Here is a 24843-nt window from a genome sequence, read left to right on the forward strand (position 1 = left end):
CACATGCCGCATCAAAGCAGGTCTGGTTCACAGGTGACAGCTATCGGCCAAACAAATTACTTAGTGCAGAACCTGCCACGTTACCTGCATGGTCTATTAGTAAATTCCATGTAAAGCATAATACCAATGGCCCTTTCCATTACCCACAATTCCCACAAACAGCGATGTATTCAAAGTCTCACGGTAATCATTAAAACGGTCGAAATGTGGATTGAAGTCGCGAAAATAACACATTTTGCGCATAGTGTTCTTTAACAAATTATTAACATTACGACAGTCATTAATACACAACTACTGCAAAATATAGATAGGTAAACGCAAAAGAAGGCAGAACAAAGAAAAGTACCTATGGGGTGATGCATAATAAAGATCTGAATAAAAAAGACATTCACTGTTTTTGTATTACTCTGTCTATAATGGTGTTGCAATGTATCACAACATATCGACGTAAGGCGTCCTGTGGTAACTCAGTTGTGTTAAAATAAATTGAATTGAAAAAAGAGCGAAAACCAATAAAATACAGACGATTAAAACGAATAAGATGCAAACTCCTAACCCTCCAAGTAAGGTGAAGTAATGCAGCGTAGTGCGGTACAGCGATCCAGTACCAGTCGGTATAGAGGCTACAAGCTGCTTCACCGGGTTAATATGGTTAGGGTTATAGTTAAAATGCTTAATAAACTCTTTTCTATAGCAGATGTTAAATTGAGCGGGTGTAAACCCCGACTATCAGTTGGTGCTCTTGTGGTTGTTGTCCCGTATGTTATCACTATATTAAATGAATGAATCCCACAGCTTTCACTGGCGTGTTTGCAGTCACCCTGTTATCACGGACTGTGTCCCAAAATACCCTAATAGACCTAATCCAACATTTTCAAACACATGACAATAAATCGACAGGAAATCGAATTTAATTAAACGCAGTGTAGCGCTTTATCTGCACTAGCCGTTTATTAGACGAATAAACACGGGAAACGATCAGGGTGGGTGACACAGGTTTAAAGAGCAGCGACCCGTCCGGCTTCCTCGGGGTAACAGCGATGCAATCAGCGGTGGGATAAGTCAGATAAAATCGCCCGAGGGCTTTCCCTTCGTTTACTTCCAAGAAAGAGGTATTTTTGACACTTCACTAAAGCGCTTATCGCATGTATATATTATGGCCATATTTAATGAAAAATGAAAGGCGAGTACCATTAACTTTGGTGCTTGTTACCTCCTCAGCGTTTGCTCATTAGAATCACCTGTGATACTCGCAGACTTCGGAAGTCTCACCAAAGCAACACAAAGAAAGAAGTCATGGTTGTAAGTCAGTTTTAAAACTCGTTTACGGTCTTTTAACGGCATAAAGTATGACGTTTGCATAGTGTCTGACATATTGACTGTGCGTGAGTTCATTGTACCGTACAGCGTTTCTCTGCCAGCATAACACGAGGGTGCGACCTATTTTGTCTTTTTTGCTGGCCGTAAATGGCGCTGCAAATGTCTTCAAACAGCTACAGAAAGTGACTTTTAATTGTAGTGTAGTGTTAGATTCAAACCAAGCTGATTCAGTGATCCAGAGAGAAAGGTAGGAAACCCACGCATTTTAAATGCAAATAATAACTGTCTTATTTGAGTTCGAGGTCGTTTTAGAAGAGGCCTTCTTCACTAAAAATGCCGAAAGAATTAGTGATGCTCTTCTTGAAGAGAGAACCTCCAAGTCTTTGGTAAACCGGATGGATAAAGTAATTAGTGAGGTAAACGTCCTTTAATAACTTTGTTTATAAATGTTTACAGTCATTTAGCAGCCTGAGGTAGTGAGTCACTATTTTCATAAATTCTATTTTAAAATTTTTTTAAGATTATTTAAATCTTTTTAAAATGCATTGAAGGAGCTTGGCAGGAGTGAGTTCGCCAAGGTCTTTCTGCTTCTGAGAGCCATTGAAAACGTGTGTCAGAGTGATGAAGACCTCATCCAGTCCTTCATCCAGCATGGTCTTATCGTAAAGATAAGTGATACACACTGGTTTATTTAACACGTGGCAGAATATGCCACAAAACACATTTTTGACCGATGCTCTTTGTACTGCACATGTTGGCCTGGTTTGAAAGAGCCGTGGAGTTTTTGAAGGTAAAGGATCTACAGTACCAAAAAGCGCTATCAAACTTAATTGAAGCATTCTACGACACCTCCATGGTGAGTGACCTGTGCTCTCCCCTTGGTGCCTGTGAAGGCTGCGCTTCCTCTGTTACATTGCTGTGCTCATCACATATCCTGTCTAACTTGCCCTTTCTCTTCCCTTAGAACATCTGTCGGATCAGCTTGCAAGGTTATTCTTATTTTCCTGCATTTCTCTCCCTTCATGCCATTAATGCAGGTGCTTTATCATATTCAATTCCTGTTTACCGTTTCTCCGCCTTGCTCTTTCAGGGAAGTCCCAGATCCATGACATCTTTGTGCTGCGATTCGGCGCGCTCGTCACAGACACCGACGTACAGTTTGACCTTCGTTTAGAGGTGAGGTCATTTTGATGTGACAGTATGTGAACGGTGCCTAAAATGTGACACCCTGTGTTCATAGAGTCATATGTCAATAAGCAGGTGAGTCTCTGACAGGATTGGTTAGTAATAGCAGAGGTGACTTTTCTGTCGTGTTATGCGTGGCCTTCTGTGTGCATTGGGCTACATCAGAAGCACCAGATGCTACATTTTTCCATAGCATGCTGATAGTTGTGCATCAGCATTGGCTAACTCCTTTCACATAATTCCAGGCTATTCGCACAATAAATTCAATCCTTGACGGAGCTACCAAAGAGGAGAGGAAGAGGCTCAGTCTATCTGAAGACCACTGCTTACTCCTGTAGGTTTCTGTTGTATGGCTCATTGATTAAAATAGCTGAAGCCAAATGCTAGTATAGAATTTTCTACAATGTCTGAAGTTGCTGCCCTCTAGTGGAGCTTTAAAAAAAGTCCTGTCATGGATTTGGTACATTTTCTCCCTCCCCAGTGAAGAACTGGCTAAAGTGATTGTGAATGTTGGTGGTAAGTATGTTGTACACTGATATTTATACGTTTGAGACTCAGTCGTGGTGATATACATCTGCGGGTTTTAATGTGGAGTCTGAAGGCAGCATGGCCCCCGTTCAGACTACGAAATGCAGGTGGCCGTCTCTGAATCGCTCTGCCGCATGACTACCAAGAAGTGGAGAGAGGAGCTGGTTCACAAGTGGTTCCCCAACAGAGTGTTTGCGGACGCCTTCAAATCAATCAACGACCGGGAATTTGAGACTGTAAGTTTGTTTCTTAGTTTTTATGATGTGTATGTGTGTGTTGGTTGATTTTTGACACGGCAGTAATATGCAAAAACCCAAAACCCTTTTTTTTTTTTTTTTAAAAGGATTGCAGAAAATTTCTCAACAAACTGAATAGCCATTTTGGAGATGAGCGAAGGTATATCACAGCTTGTCCACCCAATACTTCCACATTGCTGTAATATATTTGCAATATCTTAGCATTTTATCTGCTACTTTAAAAAGACTTCTACCCTACAATTAAGTATTTTATGCAAATATCCACTACACTGTGCTAGTATCCACACTCTTCCTTGTCTACCAGCAAAAAAGTGTGGTATATGTTGTTACCACCCTCCAGGCCAGGGCTATGCAACTCACGGATCAGCCCCTGCTGATTTTCCAGCCTTCATTTACCCATGAACCGGGTGTGAAGCCTCTGGCCAATCAGAATCAGTAATTATTAAATGAGCTACCTGGGAGAACTGAAAACACGGCCTGGATTTGGAATTGAGGTCCAGATTTGAATAGTCCTGCTCCCAGCCAAATGATAGGCTTGGCCCAGTCAGACCCAGGGCACTATAGTACTACTGTCAATTTATCTCAGTCTTCCGAGAAAGAAGAGGCAATGCAGCCAGTAAACATGATCAGATGATGTTTATGGATGTCTGGAAATATAGGTCACTTGACATCTAAGTCTGTTTGTAAATTTCCGTTGTTTCTGTTCCATTCTGCTGGACAGGGTGTTTACATTTCCCTGCATCCAGGCCTTTTTAGACAAGACTGAGGTGAGTATTGATACAATCAGCTGTTCAGATTGTATTCATTCACACATCATAGTATAAGTTAAAGCTGAATATAGTCATATCATCATCGTATGATGCTTAAATAGATCTTTGTTCATTATAACTTCATGTCTGTAGCTATTTAAACCAGACGATGAGAATCTCGAAAGGTTCTGGGTAGATTTCAACCTTGGGACATGCTGCATCAGCTTCTTTGTGAATGATCCAGAGGTAGGATCACATTGGTTTTTTTTTGTTGTTGATGGAAACAAGCGTAATGACATCTCCATCGTCTGCTTTAGATGCTCTGAGGTTTGTTATAAGTGACTCGCTTCTTGTGTTTCGTCATGCTGTTGTGCAGGGAGCTCTTTGGGAGTCAATAAACTTGCCAAAAGCTGCCATCAGTGATTATTCCATCAAAGGTAAGCAGTCAGTTTTAACCCCAGAGTCATGCTAGTGTCATTCACAACATGCGTTTTATAAAGAAGAGAAGATGTAGTGTATGTGCTGCCAGTAATTCGGCTTTGACTCCTGGCCAGGTGTGTGCGATCCTGTGCCTTTTTCTGTGTTGGCAGAAAAAGATGACCAGAAAATCCTGACTGTTCGAATGGAAATTCCTGTCGCTCACATCAACATAAAAGGAAGAACTGTGAAAATCATTTTTGAATCGCAGTATGACATCCAGAATGCAGTCAGACGTGTGCTTGGAGACAATTTACAATTGGTAATACGTTCACATTGTAAAGTATGCCTTTGTAGGTTTTAGCTGGCTTATGATGTAGAGTAAATTGTAACTTCACAGAGTATTCAGATTTATGTTGCAAACTAGTGAGTACTGTATTCAGATAAAATGAAATGGTTGCTTTTCCATAGTGAAATGAAGCCTTACATGGGCACATGACTGATGCATTACCTTCATGTTCCAGCAAAGTACTGAGGGACAGTCCGTGAGCAGAGATCTTCTCAATGATGAGTATTTTATACATAGTATTTTAGAGTATTTTATTTAATGCTCTCTCTACTTCAGAACCCCAGTCCTCTTCTACTGTAAAAAAGTAGGCATTGTCTGTGTGTCAGTCCAGAATTTCCTTCAGACGGATAATATTTTTGAGTGAAGTACTGTAACACACTTCCTTTCCAGTTGCTCGGACCCAGGCTGTTTAGATGCTGCTGATGTAAGTGCTGAACTGAAACTGCCTCTGTTTTAGAGCAGTCACTGTTTGTTTGTAAAGGAGGTGACACTTTGTCCTTTTACAGGCGACTGCTGTCAATGATGATGATCAGAACTCACCCACATCAGCATCGTGAGTCATCTTTTCATAATGTGCTCTTTTGCATTGACCCATGTGGAGTATTTAAACATCTCCTCGTGTGCTTGGTGTCTCCAGGAAGAACGCCGAGTTCCTTCATCTGACTGATGAGTCAGAAACAGAGGTTTGCTTCTTGCTTTAAGAAGTATTATGGGGTGTTGGTGGAGGGCAGGGGGTGGTAACACAGCTTGACATGCTCTTTACAAGCCATGCTGCATGTATTTTTTGGGTGACGGATATTTGTTTGTGTACGGTGGATTTGGTAGGTTTCATAGCAGTGCTTCTGTGAGGTAGAAATTTTGTGTGTGTTTTAATAAAAGGTCTGCTCAAATCCTGAGGTCAGCAGAACTGCTGTATTACTGTTGCAGTCGGGACCCCAAAAACTGCTCTGAGGGCACCTGATAAACAGCTGACCCTGTGCTCTGTGCCCAGGCTTTGCTCTCAGCTATGTCTGTGTCTCAGTACCCATAAGAAAAGTTTGTAATGTTATACAGATGTTCCTCTACTTATGAACGAGTTGTGTTCTGAACGGCCGTTCGTAACTTGAAATGTTCGTATGTCGTTATTCAATATCATTAACGGATATACGCAAGTACAAAGAAGTAGGATGCTGGGAGTTCGCACGCTACGCTGCTACGCGGCGGAAGTAGCGGCCAAAAGTTGTACTAGGCGGAATTGGCCGTAGGAAAAAAAAAAAAAAAAAAGATGTTGCGGACAGGAAACAGGAGCTCTACAAACATAATTTGGACTTAGTCATCTTCGTTCGTAAGTAGAGGAGCGTCCGTACTGGCGTAACGGCCAGGGCTGGTCCTGCTTCTGTTCAGTGTGCATTGCAGTATATATTTGGACTGGCACAAGTTAATGGTGCAGTATCTCAGACTAAGTGTGCCATGTCAAAGGGATTTCCACATGGCAGCAAGACGGACAGCATGTCCTTCCTGGCAGCTTTCAGGAGCTACCAGGTCAGTGTGAGGGCCAGAATCACTCATTAGAATCATCGGTCACTCGTTAGTTAGTGATGCTCCTGCTGATCCTTTGTTGTTCTCCATGAGCTATTTTAAACTGCGCCCCCTGTCTTCCCCTCAGCTGGCGATGACCAAAAAGAGACTCTTCAGTCTGTCTGCTTCCTCAAAAGGGTATGTTCACATTTTTGAGGTCTTTTTCCCATAACACTGCTGAATGAGAAGCTGCAGGATGGATCACATACAGAAGCTGCCACCTTCTTAATACATATGGCAGGAAGACTGACTAATCGTTGTGTTTGAATGGCATTCTGTTTTGCTCTCCTGTCATGTATCCAGCTTAGCCTTATCTTCCCCTTTGTTTAAAGCAGCTTGTATGTGGAATAATGTTGCCCCAGACTGCACATGCTGCTTATGTGTTTATGTTGATGTTCTTCCTTTCTGATTTTAATGCACAGGTTAGTATCACTTTGCACAAAGGTCAAAAAAGTTAATGAAATGCTGGACGATTCTGCCTAAATGTTGCAAGACAAAACAATTTGAAAATACCCAATTCAAAGGTTCTGTTCTCATCTTATGCAGAGCTGCAAAGTCCCTCCAGGACACGGGAGACAAGCCAAAAGAATCCCGCAAGGTTAACCGACTGTTCAGAGTGGTGTTGGGCGATTTGTCATACAAAGTCACCACTAGGTGGCCAACTTGAGAATGAGAAATCAAAGGGCTCTTTGGTCACACCTTCTGTCACTGCAGGGTCATCAACCCAAGGCTGCTGCTGCCTTCTCTGAGAGCAACAGCAGTCCAACTCGGGGAGGAGTAAGCGACAGTTTGCGTGTGAAAGAGCTGCTGAGGTCAGACTACACCAGGAAGAAGCCCAAAGCTAAGTCCGCTCTGAGAAGTATGCTGGCTGCCAACGTCGCTTCACGTTGGATTCCCTGCAAAACGTCATGTGATTGTCTCTCTTCATTCCCTTCAAGTTCTGCCCCGGTCCTCACCTAGTAGTGCTGAGGAACCTGGCACCATCAAGGTAAAGTGTTTTTTCCATTGAGGGAACTGTTTACTGATCAACAGATGAGTTGAGATTTTTGAGAGCGTTCTAATTTCACATCCTCCCTCCTGCTGCCCTGATGTGTGGCACGTTACAGGACAGAAGACTTCTAAAGTTCTTCCAAATTCAGAGATCTTAAGGCTTTTTTTTCCCCCAAGATTATTTAGTCAAAAGTAACCTTGGCGGATGAGATCTGTCTGCCTCCTGTTGCATCAAATACATTTAAGTGATCTAAGTTATGATCGATGTTTTTCTTCAGAATTCTGAAATTGGCCTCAGTCAAAATATGTTGCAATCATTTTCTCAACAGCACTCAACACCAAAGACTGCAAGCATTAAGCAAAGCGGAGCTGCCGGCCTCAAGCCCATAGTCCAGCTCCGAGAGCTGAGCTTGGAGTATTCTCTCATTTCAGCACAAAAGTTTGAAGCCCATGTGGAAGGTCAATTGTTTTCCTAGATCATAAATGAATTTGTTTTGTCAGGGTAAAAACATGTGCATTGCTATTCTTACTAAAACAATACATGTTTCATTATTTACCTGCTGGTTGAGTCTGCACAGGAGATTGTTCTGAGCAGTAGACTTAACCGTGTCCTTTTTCTCCCAGGACTTGAGAAGACTATCCTGGAAGACTCAGTATTCATGCCAGATGATCAGGATGGATCCCCTATTAAGGTAGCTCTGAAGAAACTATGCATGGCCATTAAAGTATTGTCCTATTTTGTGTTTTGCATGTAATTATTCACCAGTCATACTGAACTGGAATTTCATAGAAATACCATGCAAACTCCTTTGGACATGGGTAACCTAATGTAAAATTGAGTGCTGTAAATGTTTGTCCACCATTGGTTCTCTTTACTAATTTTAATGTGCACCAGAAAAACTCTCCTAGTGTAGTTCAAAAGTCTCCGGGAGCAAGAAAAAGGAAGCTTGAAACTCCAGGTGTGTGCCGCTTCCTGTCTGCCAGTTGTTCTTTACAATCCTGATGTCTTCAATTCCATTTGTATATAAAAAATGTACGGACAGCTAGGTTAGTGTAGCCCTGTGGGACTCCTGAAACTCTGTAATGTTGTTTTTCTTCTTTGCAAAGTGTTGGATTCAGGCATAGGACCAGAGAAGTGGCTGTCAACAATGGAGGACCAGGGCACCGCAAGCCTCAAACCCAGAGGACTCCACCCCCCAGGCACCCCAGGGGCTACTGGGGGCATGTTTCTATAGATATCCTCACTAATTCCATGGTTTCAGACATTCTTATTGAATACAGAGTAACAGTGTTTAATTAGTACATATTGGTGAACAAAGGTTGTGTGAAATATTAATTCACTATTTACTCGCAGTTATGGACACGTCGTTCCTCTGTTTAATGCACTGTGTAATGGTAGTTTTGGACACACCATTCCCCAGTGTAATGCAGCGTATGCTCGCAGTTGGTGACACGCTGTTCCTCTGTGTGATGTGACTGTTCCCCTGTGTAATGAGGCATATGCTCACAGCTGTGGACACGCCGTTCCCCTTGTGCAACGCGCCATATGCTCGCAGCTGTGGACACGCCGTTCCCCTGTGCAACGCGCCATATGCTCGCAGCTGTGGACACGCCGTTCCCCTGTGCAACGCGCCATATGCTCGCAGCTGTGGACACGCCGTTCCCCTTGTGCAACGCGCCATATGCTCGCAGCTGTGGACACGCCGTTCCCCTTGTGCAACGCGCCATATGCTCGCAGCTGTGGACACGCCGTTCCCCTGTGCAACACGCCATATGCTCGCAGCTGTGGACACGCCGTTCCCCTTGTGCAACGCGCCATATGCTCGCAGCTGTGGACACGCCGTTCCCCAGCGCAACGCGCCATATGCTCGCAGCTGTGGACACGCCGTTCTCCTTTAGTTTCTCTCATTTCCCTTCAGCCTCCCTGCTGGGTCTGGGTGCAGCTTTTATTTCCTTCTCCTTAATTCCACACAATGGGACTGTGGCTAACAGCCAGGCTGGCATTCTTGCTCTGCCAAGTCCTGCCCTCGCCTTTTGAGGCTGAGCTTGTGTTTGTGCCTCTTTCATGCCTTTAGGAAAGGACACACTGGCTCATAGGCCCGTCACCCGCCTCCCAGGCTCAGCGTTAATCTTATCCATTCTGCTACATTCATTTACGTATTCTAACCACAGTGCCCTTACTCAGGGTTAGAGTTACTTTTAAGCGGAAGACGTGCAAAAAACTCGGAGATACTTGGAGAACGACAGAAAATGAGCATCGTCCTTCTCTACCTGTATGGTGTATTACCTTTGTGTGTTAATACATTTTTTCCATCACTAGAGAGGATCACTAAAGTCTTTGTAGAAGCCTCTGAGTCGGACACTGAGATGGCTTCTGGGGTAACTGCTGCCTTTCATTCGTTCAAAAAACAGCTAAAGGACCACTTCTCGGTAAAGACCATGACCATCTATTCAAACTCTGCTTGCAGTCATGTGACAGGAACTCAGAATCCATACCAAAGCTTAAAATTGTAACACATTGTTTCTCTGGGAATGAAATGTCATTTTAAAAGACATTTTGAGCAGTTTGCAAGATGATTTTTACGTGGTTTTTTGTGGTTCTGGACAAACATTGAAAAGATGAACCATGTTGGTCTGGTGTCCAATTTGACTTTCAATTTACACAAGCATTTTTGTACTCTAACCAAAACCACACAGTATTAAAATGTTTGTCTTGTGAACGGTGTCAGGTGACTTCTGTGTATAATAGTGCTCCCATTTGTCAGTCCAGGTATCGGAAAATAGAAACCCAGTCCATGGAGTCTCTCCTTGACTGTCAGGAGAGTGTTAGGACACTGCTGAGCTCTGTACACGAGTACAGGTAAAGTACATCATTCTGGAGAAGAGCAGCTAGTGCTCAACTATCAGTGGTTTAGAGCAAATGAGATTAATGGATGTTTTAATTATGGAAAAATACTATCGGCCTAGTCTGTGCAGAGTCATTGTTTAAGAGAGACATGCAGGGGCAGCTTATCAGTAATCTAACTGATCATAACATGTTTTTTGAGTATCTCTGCCTGTCCACAGGCTAAAGCACTTGGAGACCTTTCAAGCCACTGTCATCAATGAGCTGGCTCACCTAGAGCAAGACTGTCGCTCCCTGAAGAAGATCGAGAGGGAAATCATGGTCTGTATTCTTGAGTTTCCAGTGCTCTGCTTTTGTAAAGCTGCAGTGTAATAGTGTTATAAGCAGTGTCCGTCTGGGCTTGGCATTCTCCAAGTAGTATGTCAAGCATCAACCACTGATTATTGGAAAATCCTCCAGTCAAATGAGAAACTTGCAGTCATGACATCATGCAAGGTTATCAATATCAGCAATACGTGTGTCTGTTCACAGAACTTCTGGAAGGCGGAATCCAAAGTGGTGACAATGTTCTGCGAGAAGCAGCAGCATAGGTGAAGAGGAGCTCATCATATCCACATGGTCAAGCCGATATATTCAATTATCGGCAACAAATCAATATTTCAGGAACTGCCTTAACGTAATGTTAGTCTGTATGCTGTAAATGGTCATTATGACGGGGCCATTTTGTGTGTGCGTGTCTCCCCTTCTCTCTCTCCTACCGCTTTGCAGGTTGCGGTCGCTGGAGCTGGTTAAAGAAGCGGTCCAGAGTCCAGCCGCGGAGGATGTGGCTTCTCAGGTCAGGTGAATATTGCTTATATGCTGCAGTGTGATTAGATTACTTATATTGTTTACTACCAGCACCTCATTTCCTTACTTTGGAGAGAATTCTCTCTGCTATTTAAGTGGGTATAGCATCAATTTTTGTGTTGGCATTTCTGCAGTTCAGGCACCTGCTCACATGTTGGCCTATACATTCCTAGAAAGCAAAACTAAAATCCAATGGAGGACAATTTTTAGTTGGCTGCACTCGCACGTTGTTGATAACCGTGAACATTAAAAGGAAGCTGTGACCACTGTGCACTCACAGCAAGATGGCTGCCACCCAGAATTTGCAGACGTAACTTGGTTTTCCTCTTACAGGGAATCTCAATGGAAGACAGGACGACAAGTTATTCCACAGAAAGCACCAACTTGGTTACTTAGACCTTCGTAAATAGCGCTGTTGGTTTGCTTGGGATACCGTGTGTGTGTCTGCGTGTGTGTCGGCTGTCAGCTGCAGGGACAGGCTGTCACCCAAGTCCATTTCAAAGGAGCACCAAGGCACATCTGAAATATTTCTACTGAAATTAGAAATCAGTCGCTAACTGAAGTGATCATGGTGAATTGCGCAAACCTTCCATGTATCTTATGTTTTATTTCTTCCTGTACTGTTTTACAGCCACCTGTATACATATCACTTTCCTAAACTGACCATGTATAAACTCAGTGTAAGACACAAACATTTTTAAATTTGTTTTCTAAAATAATTTAGTTAAATGAATTTACCTCCACGTGGTCTGCACCAGTAATCTAAGTCAACAAAGTGTAAGTGTAATTCACCAGAAGGGGCTGTGATTTAAGGCATTTTGATTTGAATGACTGCTGGCATAGTTTGCCTCCTACTGGTCACACACACCTGCTATTGCTTGTCTTGTTCATAGACAGCAGCTTTAAAAGGTGGTATTTAAAAAAAGACCTGCTGCGTAATAAAAATGTTCCTTCAAGCATTTTGCCTGTGCATGTTCCACCTAAATGTAAACTGATACAGAGCAATGGTTCTAGATGGTGCATGAAACGATGGAAACCGCACTGTGGTGCATACAGCATCACATATGAGTTAAAAAAAAAAATAGCACAATATATAAAAGGAAGTACAAAGAATTCTATATAAACCTCAGTACAGAGATTGTACCACTGCTTTACTGAAATGTCTTAGTCCAGCCTTGGATTGTGTTACCTTAATTCGCCCCCTCCCATCCTGACCTATCCAATCTACTGCCGTTTCTGCTTTGAACTTGCCCCATTGATGGCAGAATATCCATTTGCATAATTGTTCTGGACTTCTCTCTGATCCTTCCCGTCCACTGTTGGTCGCCGTTTTCTGTACGTCTGAAATCACAGAAAAATGCAATTGAGGGAACAGTCAGGGTGTTCAGGAAGAAGTGAACCCGCTTCAGTTATGTGACGTTTAGAGCATATACCCAAATACAATAAACCTACAAACGCGTTCTTTAAACTTACGTATTTTTTCTTTAATATGTGTACTGGGAATATACATTTCATTAATGCCATGTTAACCAGAACTTCAGACTTTCTCAGACGGAAGTGAGAGCGTGTGACTTACTAAAATCCTAATTGTGTAAGAAAGCCAACAATTTAGGTCCAAAGGCTGATGCTGTGACCTAAAGCCTCTATGAGTACAAGTCTGATTCCTACCCCTCTCTGGAGTTTGTAGGATGCCCATGTGTTATAACGCATTTCTTCATATCAGGGATCTACTCCACTACATACCTGAATATAAAAATTCACAAAAAGAATGACCAGAGTCATCATATAAGACGACTGGAACAGGAGGCAGCCGAGGGGGAATCCGCAGGGATAGACGGCAGCGCTGAGCGTGTGGGTGATGGTCATCAGGAACTGAACCTGGGGGACGAAAGCAAGATCGTGGGCGTGTCCTGACTGAGGCTTCCTGCCCTTTCAGGAAATCCATATTCAGACCTACCAGCTGAGCCTGAGTCAGGTACTTCTTCCACCACAGGTATTTGTGCATGGATGGAATGGTGGACAACCCATAGTAGGAGTACATCAGTACATGAATGAAGCTGTTCAGCAGTGGTCCAAAGAAGCCTTATAAATAAGGGCACATAGGAACACCAAAGTGAAGTCTAGAGAGTATTGTGGTCATAGTTGCTATATTTTTAACTTAAAAATTGATTTCAAACAGCTGACTAAACCCAACAGATCTCTAAGCACAGGATTACACTTACTTTGGCCACAAGGTATCCAATTGAGAACACACCACCAGATGTTGAACATGGAAGCATGATGATATACATGCAGGAATGTGATCTGGTTGTTCTTCTTCCTCAGAACAAAGAACACTGTGTCCAGGAACTCAATGAGTTTGGAGAAGTAGTACCACCACAGTACTTTAGCGACCTGTTTAGTATGGATACAAAATCCTCAGAAAGACACAGGACCAGTAAACATCATGACAGTACTGGGGCTGTTTCAATCTAAGTCTAATGGCTTTGGCTGGTGGCAGCATTCGGGTGAAGCTCAAAGTGCACCAATGAGAAGATGAGCAGCTGAGAGATGTTCCATGCTGTGCTGGTGGCTGGGCTTTAAAAACAGCCCCGCAGGTGCTTCACAAGCAACTCAGGCACATGGTGCTGCATGGTGCTGGCTGTGCACACGTACCTATGGTTTCCAGAAAAAGCTGGAGCTCCAGCTCGCTTCCCAGTTCTGGAACAGGAAGTGTTCTCCGTTTACCTGTTTCACGCCACACATGGCTCAGAGCGCTATGGCTTTCACAACCAATTTCATTTAAATTGGAAGAGTTTGACAAAGACACGCATGCTCCGCAATAGCATCTGTGTTATATTTCACCACGCTCACTGTCCAGGGCTCATTGAGCGACTCCTTAAAAGGTGGGACAATGAGGAAAATGGGCACTGCTATTGGCTTACCCTGATATCCCCATCTCCAGCGCTGGTCAGGTTCTGACATTGCAGCCGGTAACCTGCTGTCCAAGTGGACAAGATCAGCTGAAATGGGACCGTTCCATCAAGTTAGTAACACTGTCTGAGTCCTATCACTGAGACATCGCTCATTTTAGAGTCAATTCAAAGACCAGGCCAAGTCAGGTTTTAAAATGACGGTTAAGTTTCTCTGGTTAACAAGTTGGGGGCTTTTTGAAACACGGCAAGGCGAATGGCTTCTTCTGATGATGAGGTAACAGCTTCTAACAGCAGAATCTACGAAAGGGCTTGTCTTACCTCAATGAGCATGTAGAAGGACAGCATGGTCACCGCAAAGTTATATACGAGTAAGACTTTTTTCAGGGAGTATGCTGTCCTGTTCTTCATATATATTTGTCCAAAGTAAATTAAGAGGAGGTATAGGGCAGTGAAGGACAGAGTGGGAAGGCAGGAATCCAGCAGGAGCCATCCTCTCACCCGGGAGTCTGAGAGATGAGAAGTAGCTCATCAATCTCTACATTCATTAGACTAAAGATTCTGAAGATCTCAGAAGACATTTCTTAGTAAGAAGCATTCGAATTGTGATTGAGGCTCATCTCATTGACCATTCAATGTCTGATCATACTACTGATGTAACTTTCAGGTATCACCCAAATTTTTTGAGTGAGTTCATTAGATAGAAGACAATAAGTTAGTCTTGACCCTAAAATTAAGTGTAAAAATATATTTGTATGTCTGTATTTGAGCAGAAATTTGGCATTGAGTTTGATTTCCCTACTGCTAAATGTGACAGAAGGAATAGTGTACAGTATATATGGTGTGTATGTCCTGATATTCAAGAAAGACATGGATGTTTCCTCCATACTCCTATGTAAACAGAACTTCCACACAGAGGATACAGTTACTGGGCTGTTTATGTGGCGTCTCCTCAAACATCCCGCAAAACCTCGGGTTGTTCTCCAAAATTATATATTACAGATACTAGATTAGATATGTTGGCCTAGATATTACTGAGTCACCTCAATTTAATTGAACTGGGTTAGGGTTACATAACAAACTTCTAAAATCATCTCAGATATAAAAATATATGTCAAAAAAGCTATTAGTGCACATAGGAAAAATTATACATTATTTGTACAACACTCACCTCTTTTCCCAAACAGATATTCCAAAAATGTATTTAATTTATCGTCAAAGGCCTCTATGTGGTCCTGCAAAAAAAAAAAAAAAAAAACAATTTAAAGGAACTCCTATAGGTTCTGAACACATGCTAGTATGAGTGTTAATGCTTGGAATGTGGTTTGTCGTTTTGGAAGTAAGCATATTTTGTAACCTCATCAGGCCAGGGGGGGGGGGGGTGGCAATGATACTCAACTGAAGGTCAAAGTGCCATTAACATCATCCTGCAGAGAGACAGAGGCAGGGAGGGAGGCAGGCAGGCAGGGAGGGAGGCAGGCAGAGAGAGAGGAAGACAGGCAGAGAGAGAGGAAGACAGGCAGGCAAAGAGGGAGGGAGGGAGGGAGAAAGGGAGGTAGGCAGGGAGAGAGGAAGACAGGCAGGCAAAGAGGGAGGCAGGGAGAAAGGGAGGTAGGCAGAGAGAGAGGAAGACAGGCAGGCAGGGAGGGAGGGAGGGAGGGAGAAAGGGAGGTAGGCAGGGAGAGAGGAAGACAGGCAGGCAAAGAGGGAGGGAGGGAGGGAGAAAAGGAGGTAGGCAGAGAGAGAGGAAGACAGGCAGGCAAAGAGGGAGGGAGGGAGGGAGAAAAGGAGGTAGGCAGAGAGAGAGGAAGACAGGCAGGCAAAGAGGGAGGGAGGGAGGGAGGCAGGGAGAGAGGAAGACAGGCAGGCAAAGAGGGAGGGAGGGAGGGAGGGAGAAAGGGAGGTAGGCAGAGAGAGAGGAAGACAGGCAGGCAAAGAGGGAGGGAGGGAGGGGGGAGAAAGGGAGGTAGGCAGGGAGAGAGGAAGACAGGCAGGCAAAGAGGGAGGGAGGGAGGGAGAAAGGGAGGTAGGCAGAGAGAGAGGAAGACAGGCAGGCAAAGAGGGAGGGAGGGAGGGAGAAAAGGAGGTAGGCAGGGAGAGAGGAAGACAGGCAGGCAAAGAGGGAGGGAGGGAGGGGGGAGAAAGGGAGGTAGGCAGGGAGAGAGGAAGACAGGCAGGCAAAGAGGGAGGGAGGGAGAAAGGGAGGTAGGCAGGGAGAGAGGAAGACAGGCAGGCAAAGAGGGAGGGAGGGAGGGGGGAGAAAGGGAGGTAGGCAGGGAGAGAGGAAGACAGGCAGGCAAAGAGGGAGGGAGGGAGAAAGGGAGGTAGGCAGGGAGAGAGGAAGACAGGCAGGCAAAGAGGGAGGGAGGGAGGGAGAAAAGGAGGTAGGCAGAGAGAGAGGAAGACAGGCAGGCAAAGAGGGAGGGAGGGAGGGAGGGAGGGAGAGAGGAAGACAGGCAGGCAAAGAGGGAGGGAGGGAGGGAGGGAGAAAGGGAGGTAGGCAGGGAGAGAGGAAGACAGGCAGGCAAAGAGGGAGGGAGGGAGGGAGGGAGAGAGGAAGACAGGCAGGCAAAGAGGGAGGGAGGGAGGGAGAAAGGGAGGCAGGCAGAGAGAGAGGAAGACAGGCAGGCAAAGAGGGAGGGAGGGAGGGAGGGAGAAAGGGAGGGAGGCAGAGAGAGGAAGACAGGCAGGCAAAGAGGGAGGGAGGGAGGGAGAAAGGGAGGTAGGCAGAGAGAGAGGAAGACAGGCAGGCAAAGAGGGAGGGAGGGAGAAAGGGAGGTAGGCAGAGAGAAAGGAAGACAGGCAGGCAAAGAGGGAGGGAGGGAGGGAGGGAGGGAGGTAGGCAGGGAGAGAGGAAGACAGGCAGGCAAAGAGGGAGGGAGGGAGGGAGAAAAGGAGGTAGGCAGAGAGAGAGGAAGACAGGCAGGCAAAGAGGGAGGGAGGGAGGGAGAAAAGGAGGTAGGCAGAGAGAGAGGAAGACAGGCAGGCAAAGAGGGAGGGAGGGAGGGAGGCAGGGAGAGAGGAAGACAGGCAGGCAAAGAGGGAGGGAGGGAGGGAGGGAGAAAGGGAGGTAGGCAGAGAGAGAGGAAGACAGGCAGGCAAAGAGGGAGGGAGGGAGGGGGGAGAAAGGGAGGTAGGCAGGGAGAGAGGAAGACAGGCAGGCAAAGAGGGAGGGAGGGAGGGAGAAAGGGAGGTAGGCAGAGAGAGAGGAAGACAGGCAGGCAAAGAGGGAGGGAGGGAGGGAGAAAAGGAGGTAGGCAGGGAGAGAGGAAGACAGGCAGGCAAAGAGGGAGGGAGGGAGGGGGGAGAAAGGGAGGTAGGCAGGGAGAGAGGAAGACAGGCAGGCAAAGAGGGAGGGAGGGAGAAAGGGAGGTAGGCAGGGAGAGAGGAAGACAGGCAGGCAAAGAGGGAGGGAGGGAGGGGGGAGAAAGGGAGGTAGGCAGGGAGAGAGGAAGACAGGCAGGCAAAGAGGGAGGGAGGGAGAAAGGGAGGTAGGCAGGGAGAGAGGAAGACAGGCAGGCAAAGAGGGAGGGAGGGAGAAAGGGAGGTAGGCAGGGAGAGAGGAAGACAGGCAGGCAAAGAGGGAGGGAGGGAGGGAGAAAAGGAGGTAGGCAGAGAGAGAGGAAGACAGGCAGGCAAAGAGGGAGGGAGGGAGGGAGGGAGGGAGAGAGGAAGACAGGCAGGCAAAGAGGGAGGGAGGGAGGGAGGGAGAAAGGGAGGTAGGCAGGGAGAGAGGAAGACAGGCAGGCAAAGAGGGAGGGAGGGAGGGAGGGAGAGAGGAAGACAGGCAGGCAAAGAGGGAGGGAGGGAGGGAGAAAGGGAGGCAGGCAGAGAGAGAGGAAGACAGGCAGGCAAAGAGGGAGGGAGGGAGGGAGGGAGAAAGGGAGGGAGGCAGAGAGAGGAAGACAGGCAGGCAAAGAGGGAGGGAGGGAGGGAGAAAGGGAGGTAGGCAGAGAGAGAGGAAGACAGGCAGGCAAAGAGGGAGGGAGGGAGAAAGGGAGGTAGGCAGAGAGAAAGGAAGACAGGCAGGCAAAGAGGGAGGGAGGGAGGGAGGGAGGGAGGGAGAAAGGGAGGTAGGCAGGGAGAGAGGAAGACAGGCAGGCAAAGAGGGAGGGAGGGAGAAAGGGAGGTAGGCAGAGAGAGAGGAAGACAGGCAGGCAAAGAGGGAGGGAGGGAGGGAGAAAGGGAGGTAGGCAGAGAGAGAGGAAGACAGGCAGGCAAAGAGGGAGGGAGGGAGGGAGAAAGGGAGGTAGGCAGAGAGAGAGGAAGACAGGCAGGCAAAGAGGGAGGGAGGGAGGGAGAAAGGGAGGTAGGCAGAGAGAGAGGAAGACAGGTAGGCAAAGAGGGAGGGAGGGAGGGAGGGAGGGAGGGAGGGAGGTACAGTAGACACTGTATAGGACAGATATCTGTGCTGCATGTGCAGGTAGTCGTCTTTATATAGAGGGCCTGGTGTGTTTAATAGTTTTAGTAACTGTTTAATCTGAAAACTTTGAAGACATCAAGTCTCTTCTGTAGATCATAAATTTCAAGGATCAAATGACTTTCTAGTGAGCTACACAGATGATAGACAGACAGACAGACAGACAGATAATGAGCGATGGATGAAGGATAGATGTAATATTTGAGTTCGTATCCATATTTGTAGTATGTACAAGTGTTCTGTGGTAAAGATGGTTTATACATATACATTCACAGTGTTACTCCAGTTCATGGTTCTTGGATGCCGTCAAGTCCCGACTCGCTGGATTTGCTAATCCATTTCAGATGCCTGTACTCAGCTCGTTACGCATTCATGTACAGATTACATCTTTCAAATCTCCTTTTCCAAGAGCCCGATGGTGTAATACTTAGGATACATGAAATAGGCATAATGGCCATTTGAGTTTGCTGTGCAGCCAGAACTGTCAGCTTTAAGCTTTAGTCTTCACTGGTAACTTCCCTGGTTGTATGCTAAGATCACAGATGTACCTTGTAAATCAACTTTAAAGATCTGGATTTGAATACTTCAATGCAAGTGTTTGTTTTAATCTGTTAACCAAAAGTGATTTAGCAAGCTCTTGTGATGATGTAGGATTTATTCATTGTTCATCCATATTCAATTCATTATTTTTTTGTAATCTACCATAGAAACATCTTCATAGCTGAGAGCCTGAATATTCTTTGCTGTGTTGCAGCACAATTATTACCTTTTAAAATCAACTACTTAGTTCATGAAACCATTTGTATGCTAACATTGTTTTGTTGTTGCCATCTTTACCACCGTCAGCATCATCCTTTCAGTTTCCAACTGTCTTAATTTCAAAACACCCGCTATTAAAGTATCAGCAGCACTTCAGATGACTTAATGGATGTATCCTCGCCCTAACTGAGCAGGACATTCAATCGTGGGTAATTTAGAATGAGGTTATTTTGCATTTTGTTTAAAGCCATGCTGGGCACCGCTTTCTGGGGCCTGTATCGCAAAGCCAGATTTCTTACTTAGCCAGGTAACTTGTCAGACTTAAGGCACAACAGTTTAAATGGGCTTCATGTTCCTCCACTTAACCTTAATACCTTAATATCAACAAGCAATCTGGCTAAGCAAGAAATCCAGCTTCCCAGAAGTCCCGGCACAGCGGCACATCGCGTTCTGCGGTATCTGATCAGTTCCCTGCGGCTCTGTGAGTAAATAAGGAAACCTCAAAGTTTAACACATACATTTGGAACGTAATATGAATGAACGATATACGATGGCCATTATCTCATTTAATCATCGATAAAGTGTATATATCCATCCATTTTCCAAACCGCTTATCCTACTGGGTCATGGGGGGTCCGGAGCCTATCCCGGAAGCAATGGGCATGAGGCAGGGAACAACCCAGGATGGGGGGCCAGCCCATCGCAGGGCACATTCACACACCAGTCACTCACACATACACACCTATGGGCAATTTAGCAACTCCAATTAGCCTCAGCATGTTTTTGGACTGTGGGGGGAAACCGGAGTACCTGGAGGAAACCCCACAATGACATGGGGAGAACATGCAAACTCCACACACATGTGACCCAGGCGGAGACTCGAACCCGGGTCCCAGAGGTGTGAGGCAACAGTGCTAACCACTGCACCACTTGTATATCGTGACATCGTGTGTGTGTGTGTGTGTGTGTGTGTGTGTGTGTGTGTGTGTGTGTGTGTGTGTGTGTGTGTGTGTGTGTGTGTGTGTGTGTGTGTGTGTGTGTGTGTGTGTGTGTGTGTGTGTGTGTGTGTGTGTGTGTGTGTGTGTGTGTGTGTGTGTGTGTGTGTGTGTGTGTGTGTGTGTGTGTGTGTGTGTGTGTGTGTGTTGATTGCTAAAGTTCTGAGATTAATTTCATACCAGGTTGGAAACCTGGTATATGATCACGTCGGTTTAACGCAATTTCACAGATGCCGTCCATTCAGCCGACGGCTCAGCCAAAGCTAATTAAGAGCTTGGCAGAAACCAAGACCAAACTGGCTGTCAGAACCTGCATTAAGAATTCCTTTACATACCTTGTGACTTTTATTTACTTCAAACTAAATATTCAGTACAGAATTTGGGTACAAAATCATCTGAAAGGTTCAACAACAGATACTTTGATCATGTGTCCCTAATAATAATTCCACCATCAGTCACCTATTTCCTGGGTTTCCAATAGCTGAAAATAGCTGCCAAGATTCAAGTTCATTCTGTGCAGTTGTTCTCAAATAATATGTCAACTTATGTAGGGAACTTGCGTCTCTGGTAGTCTGCTAATCCTGCAAATCACTAAGTATTCATTTCATGTAGATTTAACTGTGGTTATTATAAATCAGCAGATATGACGCATGAGCATCCTCGATCGGATCTATACCTTCCATCTTTATCTAAGAAGGCCACAGGTCACCCTGCCGGGAAAAGCTTACTATGCATACTAAGGACACTTTTTCAAAATGTTGCTTCTGAAAATGCCAGCCTGCAAAATGACATAATATTTTCCTCTCACTTTACAGCATATCAGCTTATTCCCACCAAAGGCTCAGGAACACACAGGTGCACAGTCCATCTAGAAAGGTTATCTGGCGGAGAGAATTTTAATGCTTATTGATCAGATTCACCACCGTGTACAGTGACGGACATCTGAAGGGTGGCTTGGCCTGAAATGATCTGAAATTTCCGCAGCACATGCCCCCCCTGCCCAGCTCCGGCGTTAGGGTCCAGCATCATGTTCTCCCCGTGTTTTTTGTTTCCTCCCACAGTTAGCTGAGCGACTGCAGTCCTACCCCAGAGGCTCCCTTGTATTTTATTTGTTGTGGCACAAACTTTACAGACCAACTTAACCTCATACAACCTATGCAAGTACAGTAAGTACATTATGTAATTTCGCATGGTGTGGTAGGTAGACTTTACACAGGTTGCTTTTTCATATGAAAACTGTAGTCACCTGTGTTATGTTTTTAATTTGTTCCCTACATTACAACATTTAACAGTGTTTATAATTATACTTTAAGAAGTTTTCCCCATTATGCACAGCATGCCATAATAACATCTAAATTTTTGTCTAAGGCATTTCTATGTCAGGCCTATATGTATTTTAACAAAACGTGAAATCTAAAACCTTACCTGGACAGAAATGTTATTGTTGAAAGTTAAGATTTGACACCTCCCACCTCTGCCCCGGGTTAACTTTCCTGTCTTATTGTCCCATTACACACAGCTTAATTTCTCTATTTCATACACAATGACCCTTCCTGCACTTATTCATTCATTTAATTTTTACTACATTGTTCACTTTTTATCTCAAAACTTCCTTTTCTGCAGGAGTTTGCATCGTGAAGAGTAGAATAATGAAGCCAATAAGCCATTAATATATTTTGCAGTTCATTATTTTTATTATTAGTGTCATTATTGTGTCTTTGGACATTCTGCAAACTTTTCAGGTACAATTTCCCCTTAACCACCACGCCACCTGGAGGCTTTGTAAATATCGTAACACCGTGTCTGAGTAGCTGAAATATTGTTTTAAACAAACTTGGTGTCATATTTAGCTAATTGTTTTTCAACATATGAAGGCTCGTGCGTGGGGGGGTTGCCCTTTTTGCCAGAACAATTGGAAGTGCCTTCCCTTTGACGTTCTCAAGTGCCCGTTTTCGATCCGAAGATCAAGCTAAATATACTGTTCAGGACCCACCGGTAGGGGCGCCGTAACGGGGGAGACGGAAAAGTATAGGACGATTCCAAGACCACCCCCCCACCCCCCCACCCCCAAAAAAAAAAAAACAGCAAAATTTACCGAGGGGGACGACCACCTGCCACTCGAAAAGTTTCTGCACTCCCCAAATGTTTAAAAGTCATATTTTGTATTACAAACCTCAGTTAGTACTAAATAATTTAAGTGAGAACGTTGTTTTGAGTGAAAATCTGTGTACGCGCGGAGAAAACAGGCGTCGATCGGCTATTCTGTAACCGAATACCGGCTCCACATACACCCCATTCAAATAGTAGATTATTCTCTCTTTTGTAGTACAAAAAAAGTCGCCTCCATTTTGTGAGGCTCAAAGGTCTGTCTGTCTTTCTGTATTTCCGAACTAAATCTGAAATTGACAGACCTTTGAGCTTTGAAACTCTGCAATCGGCTTGTCTAAATAGACACAGTAACTGGTCACCAGCAGATGTGAAATAATGAAACTGCTCAATTAAGACCTTGTCACTGTATCATCACTTCATTATCGTCTCCAGCAGCAATAATTCTATGCCGGTTACAGGGTTACAGTTGTTAATTTAAACTCACTTTAGAAACTTAGCAGTGAAAGTACGATCGGAATAAAGTGAACTGGTGTGGTGCGAATGAAAACATACAGAAGAAAAACGATTAATTGTTGGCGATTTTAGAGCTTTTCCTGTAACCCAGATAAGTGTTAGTCGTCAATGTAAAATTCCAACTATTCAGTGATACCATTTTCAAATTCGAGCATTGATTTTCTTTATACAACAAGCTGAAGAGAATAGTGTAATGCCCACATAAACTGAAAGAAAAACAATTGCATTGTATATAAAAGCGGCTCTACTGATACGATTGCAATAAATAATGGCGCCTCAAATAAAAAATGACATCTATGACATTATAGGCAACATACCACATGCTGTGACATCAAGGGCATCGCTATGTCCACTCCCTCATCATCGAGGATGTGGACACACGCATGGTCATTGAAATGTTCAAACTGACAGCGATCTTACCATGTTCACCCGATACGAAGCAGGTTGATCGATCCCTTTTAGGAGAAACAGTGTTACAAAGAGTTAGGACACACAAGTTGCTGGCCAGCGCACCGCGGCGGGCTCCACCGGACAAAGGCGCTCGGCTGCAAGCCGCGAACCCCAGTGAACCGCAAACCTGCGTGGAGCCGAAGAAGGACGCGCCGTGCAGCCAATCAGCGCTCGAGCTGCGATAGTTCTGGTCTCAGCATCACGGGCGGGGATCGAACCATCACCCGGAGGAGCCGGAGCGGTCGGTGAGTGGACGGCGAGCGGGGGTGGGCTTCTGCTCTGTGCCGTCCTTCCAGTCACAGCCAGGCGCTCAGGGCGCACCTATTACAGCGAAGCAGTTCCTCTTATCGTGGACCCTCCTAAAATTGCATTGCAGTTTAAATGCATATTTTTAATAGAAAAATTCCTGATGCTCCACTTTTTACTGTAAGTTGTTCATTGTACACCAATACTGTTCAATAAAAAATCGATTGCGATCATGCTAATACGAATGCTTGTTCCCGTTTCCATTAATGGTATCGTAAATCGAAGTGAAACAGTCTCAGGTATATTTGCGTTATTGATCAGTAGTCGTAAAACAGCACTGACTGTTCGCGCTTTGTCATCCAATGAAATACTGAGACTGCCTGGAATTGTAATTTTCTGCTAATATGAAGATGGGTGTATTTATACAGCCGCGGAGGAACTTAAGATATTTCTGCATTTTTAAATCCTGGTTTAATCGTGGTTCTGTTGGCAGAAGATAGCAGTACAGAAGAACACGATGAAGCAGGAGACAGTGAACTAGCCAGATAAAGTGTGGAAGTGACTTTCTAATGCCAGAGATGACTGTCAACATCTCCGACAGTTTCTCATGAATCGGAGGATGACATCAAATGACCTTCAAAAGGAATGGGAAACATTAAGTGCAGGTGTGAAGTGCACTGCTAGGACAGTTTGTATGAGGCTCCTAGAAGCAGGATTGAAGTTCCAAAAAGCAAGGAAGAATTAATGAGAAGCAGGGAAGAACCAAGCTGCAGCTTGCAAAAATATATATTATTCACAGACACACACCCATAAATTGAGAAATGAGTGAAACAAGAAATTGTGCTGTGGTCTCTTAATTTTTTCCATGGCTCTATGTCCCTGATTTGTAGAATTTTCACCTATATTATCAATCACCTCTAGCAGATAAAGTGAGAATATGGTTTATAAAAACAGATTTGTACTGAAGCTACACAATATCTATCTTTCCAGTCGCATCATCTGTGGTCTATGTGAACTAAGTTGCCCCTTACAAAAAGTTAGTTAAGTCAGTATGGTTATACTGGCACTTTCAGTGCTTTTCTGTTTTGTGCATGGTTCATTTATGGCATGATGACATAGCCATACACTTATGGTGTATGTTCCTAGTAGGCTATTTGAACAATATTTTATTTTATGCTATGGTACTTTGTTCTGATACCTGTCATGTCATTGCGAGCAAGGCTCAGTCACCGGTAGGAGCTTAGGTGCAGGGGAAAGCATGCAGATCAAACGTGAAGCGAAAGGGGCTGGTGGGGAAAGCCATGGGGCAGTTTGTGGAGTCCGGTCATTCTGCCACGTCTGGTGGGATGAAAAGACTTGAGGGCAGGCGTTTTGGGTGAAACAAAAGGGGCTTTAT

At 44.8% G+C, this 24843-nt stretch overlaps 2 protein-coding genes across 7 annotated transcripts; one reads left to right on the forward strand and one right to left on the reverse strand.

Annotated features, from left to right (window-relative positions):
• The first annotated feature begins 839 nt into the window (after positions 1–839).
• sycp2l (synaptonemal complex protein 2-like) lies at positions 840–12002 on the forward strand. 6 transcript variants are annotated; one of them, XM_049012454.1, is made up of 34 exons: positions 840–1112; positions 1222–1302; positions 1617–1736; positions 1872–1988; positions 2072–2176; positions 2285–2309; positions 2411–2496; positions 2751–2839; positions 2987–3021; positions 3127–3269; positions 3377–3429; positions 4012–4057; positions 4193–4285; positions 4416–4476; positions 4594–4778; positions 4981–5023; positions 5183–5229; positions 5312–5358; positions 5443–5488; positions 6264–6326; positions 6451–6500; positions 6909–6960; positions 7077–7221; positions 7301–7350; positions 7682–7811; positions 7977–8044; positions 8248–8311; positions 8460–8552; positions 9673–9782; positions 10118–10212; positions 10419–10518; positions 10729–10787; positions 10966–11037; positions 11377–12002. In XM_049012454.1, exons 2-34 carry the CDS (start codon positions 1297–1299, stop codon positions 11447–11449), a joined length of 2571 nt encoding a protein of 856 aa, XP_048868411.1. In that variant the 5' UTR covers positions 840–1112; positions 1222–1296; the 3' UTR covers positions 11450–12002. The 6 variants fall into 6 exon arrangements, with proteins under 6 accessions (XP_048868411.1, XP_048868398.1, XP_048868404.1 ...); XM_049012441.1 differs by lacking the exons at positions 840–1112; positions 1222–1302 and having other exon boundaries at positions 1313–1736; XM_049012447.1 differs by lacking the exons at positions 840–1112; positions 1222–1302 and having other exon boundaries at positions 1313–1736; positions 10966–11032.
• On the reverse strand, positions 11631–23322 carry elovl2 (ELOVL fatty acid elongase 2). Its single transcript, XM_049012614.1, has 8 exons — positions 23172–23322; positions 15127–15190; positions 14277–14464; positions 13968–14045; positions 13266–13437; positions 13001–13125; positions 12787–12921; positions 11631–12384 (listed from the first exon to the last, which is right to left on the reverse strand). The coding sequence occupies exons 1-8, from the start codon at positions 23172–23174 to the stop codon at positions 12268–12270; spliced, it is 882 nt and encodes a 293-aa protein (XP_048868571.1). The 5' UTR covers positions 23175–23322; the 3' UTR covers positions 11631–12267.
• Positions 23323–24843: the final 1521 nt, after the last annotated feature.

This window comes from Brienomyrus brachyistius, chromosome 1 (assembly GCF_023856365.1).
Source record: "Brienomyrus brachyistius isolate T26 chromosome 1, BBRACH_0.4, whole genome shotgun sequence".
Lineage (NCBI taxonomy): Eukaryota > Metazoa > Chordata > Actinopteri > Osteoglossiformes > Mormyridae > Brienomyrus > Brienomyrus brachyistius.

Coding starts and splice junctions, on each gene's coding strand:
- sycp2l (XM_049012441.1), top strand. CDS start 1,590: ATGCAAATAATAACTGTCTTATTTGAGTTCGAGGTCGTTTTAGAAGAG. Junction 2,840..2,986: donor GAAGACCACTGCTTACTCCT/GTAGGTTTCTGT, acceptor CTCCCTCCCCAG/TGAAGAACTGGCTAAAGTGA. Junction 4,058..4,192: donor CCTTTTTAGACAAGACTGAG/GTGAGTATTGAT, acceptor TCATGTCTGTAG/CTATTTAAACCAGACGATGA.
- elovl2 (XM_049012614.1), bottom strand. Junction 14,046..14,276: donor CCTTCTACATGCTCATTGAG/GTAAGACAAGCC, acceptor GTCCCATTTCAG/CTGATCTTGTCCACTTGGAC. Junction 12,922..13,000: donor ACCTGACTCAGGCTCAGCTG/GTAGGTCTGAAT, acceptor TTCGTCCCCCAG/GTTCAGTTCCTGATGACCAT.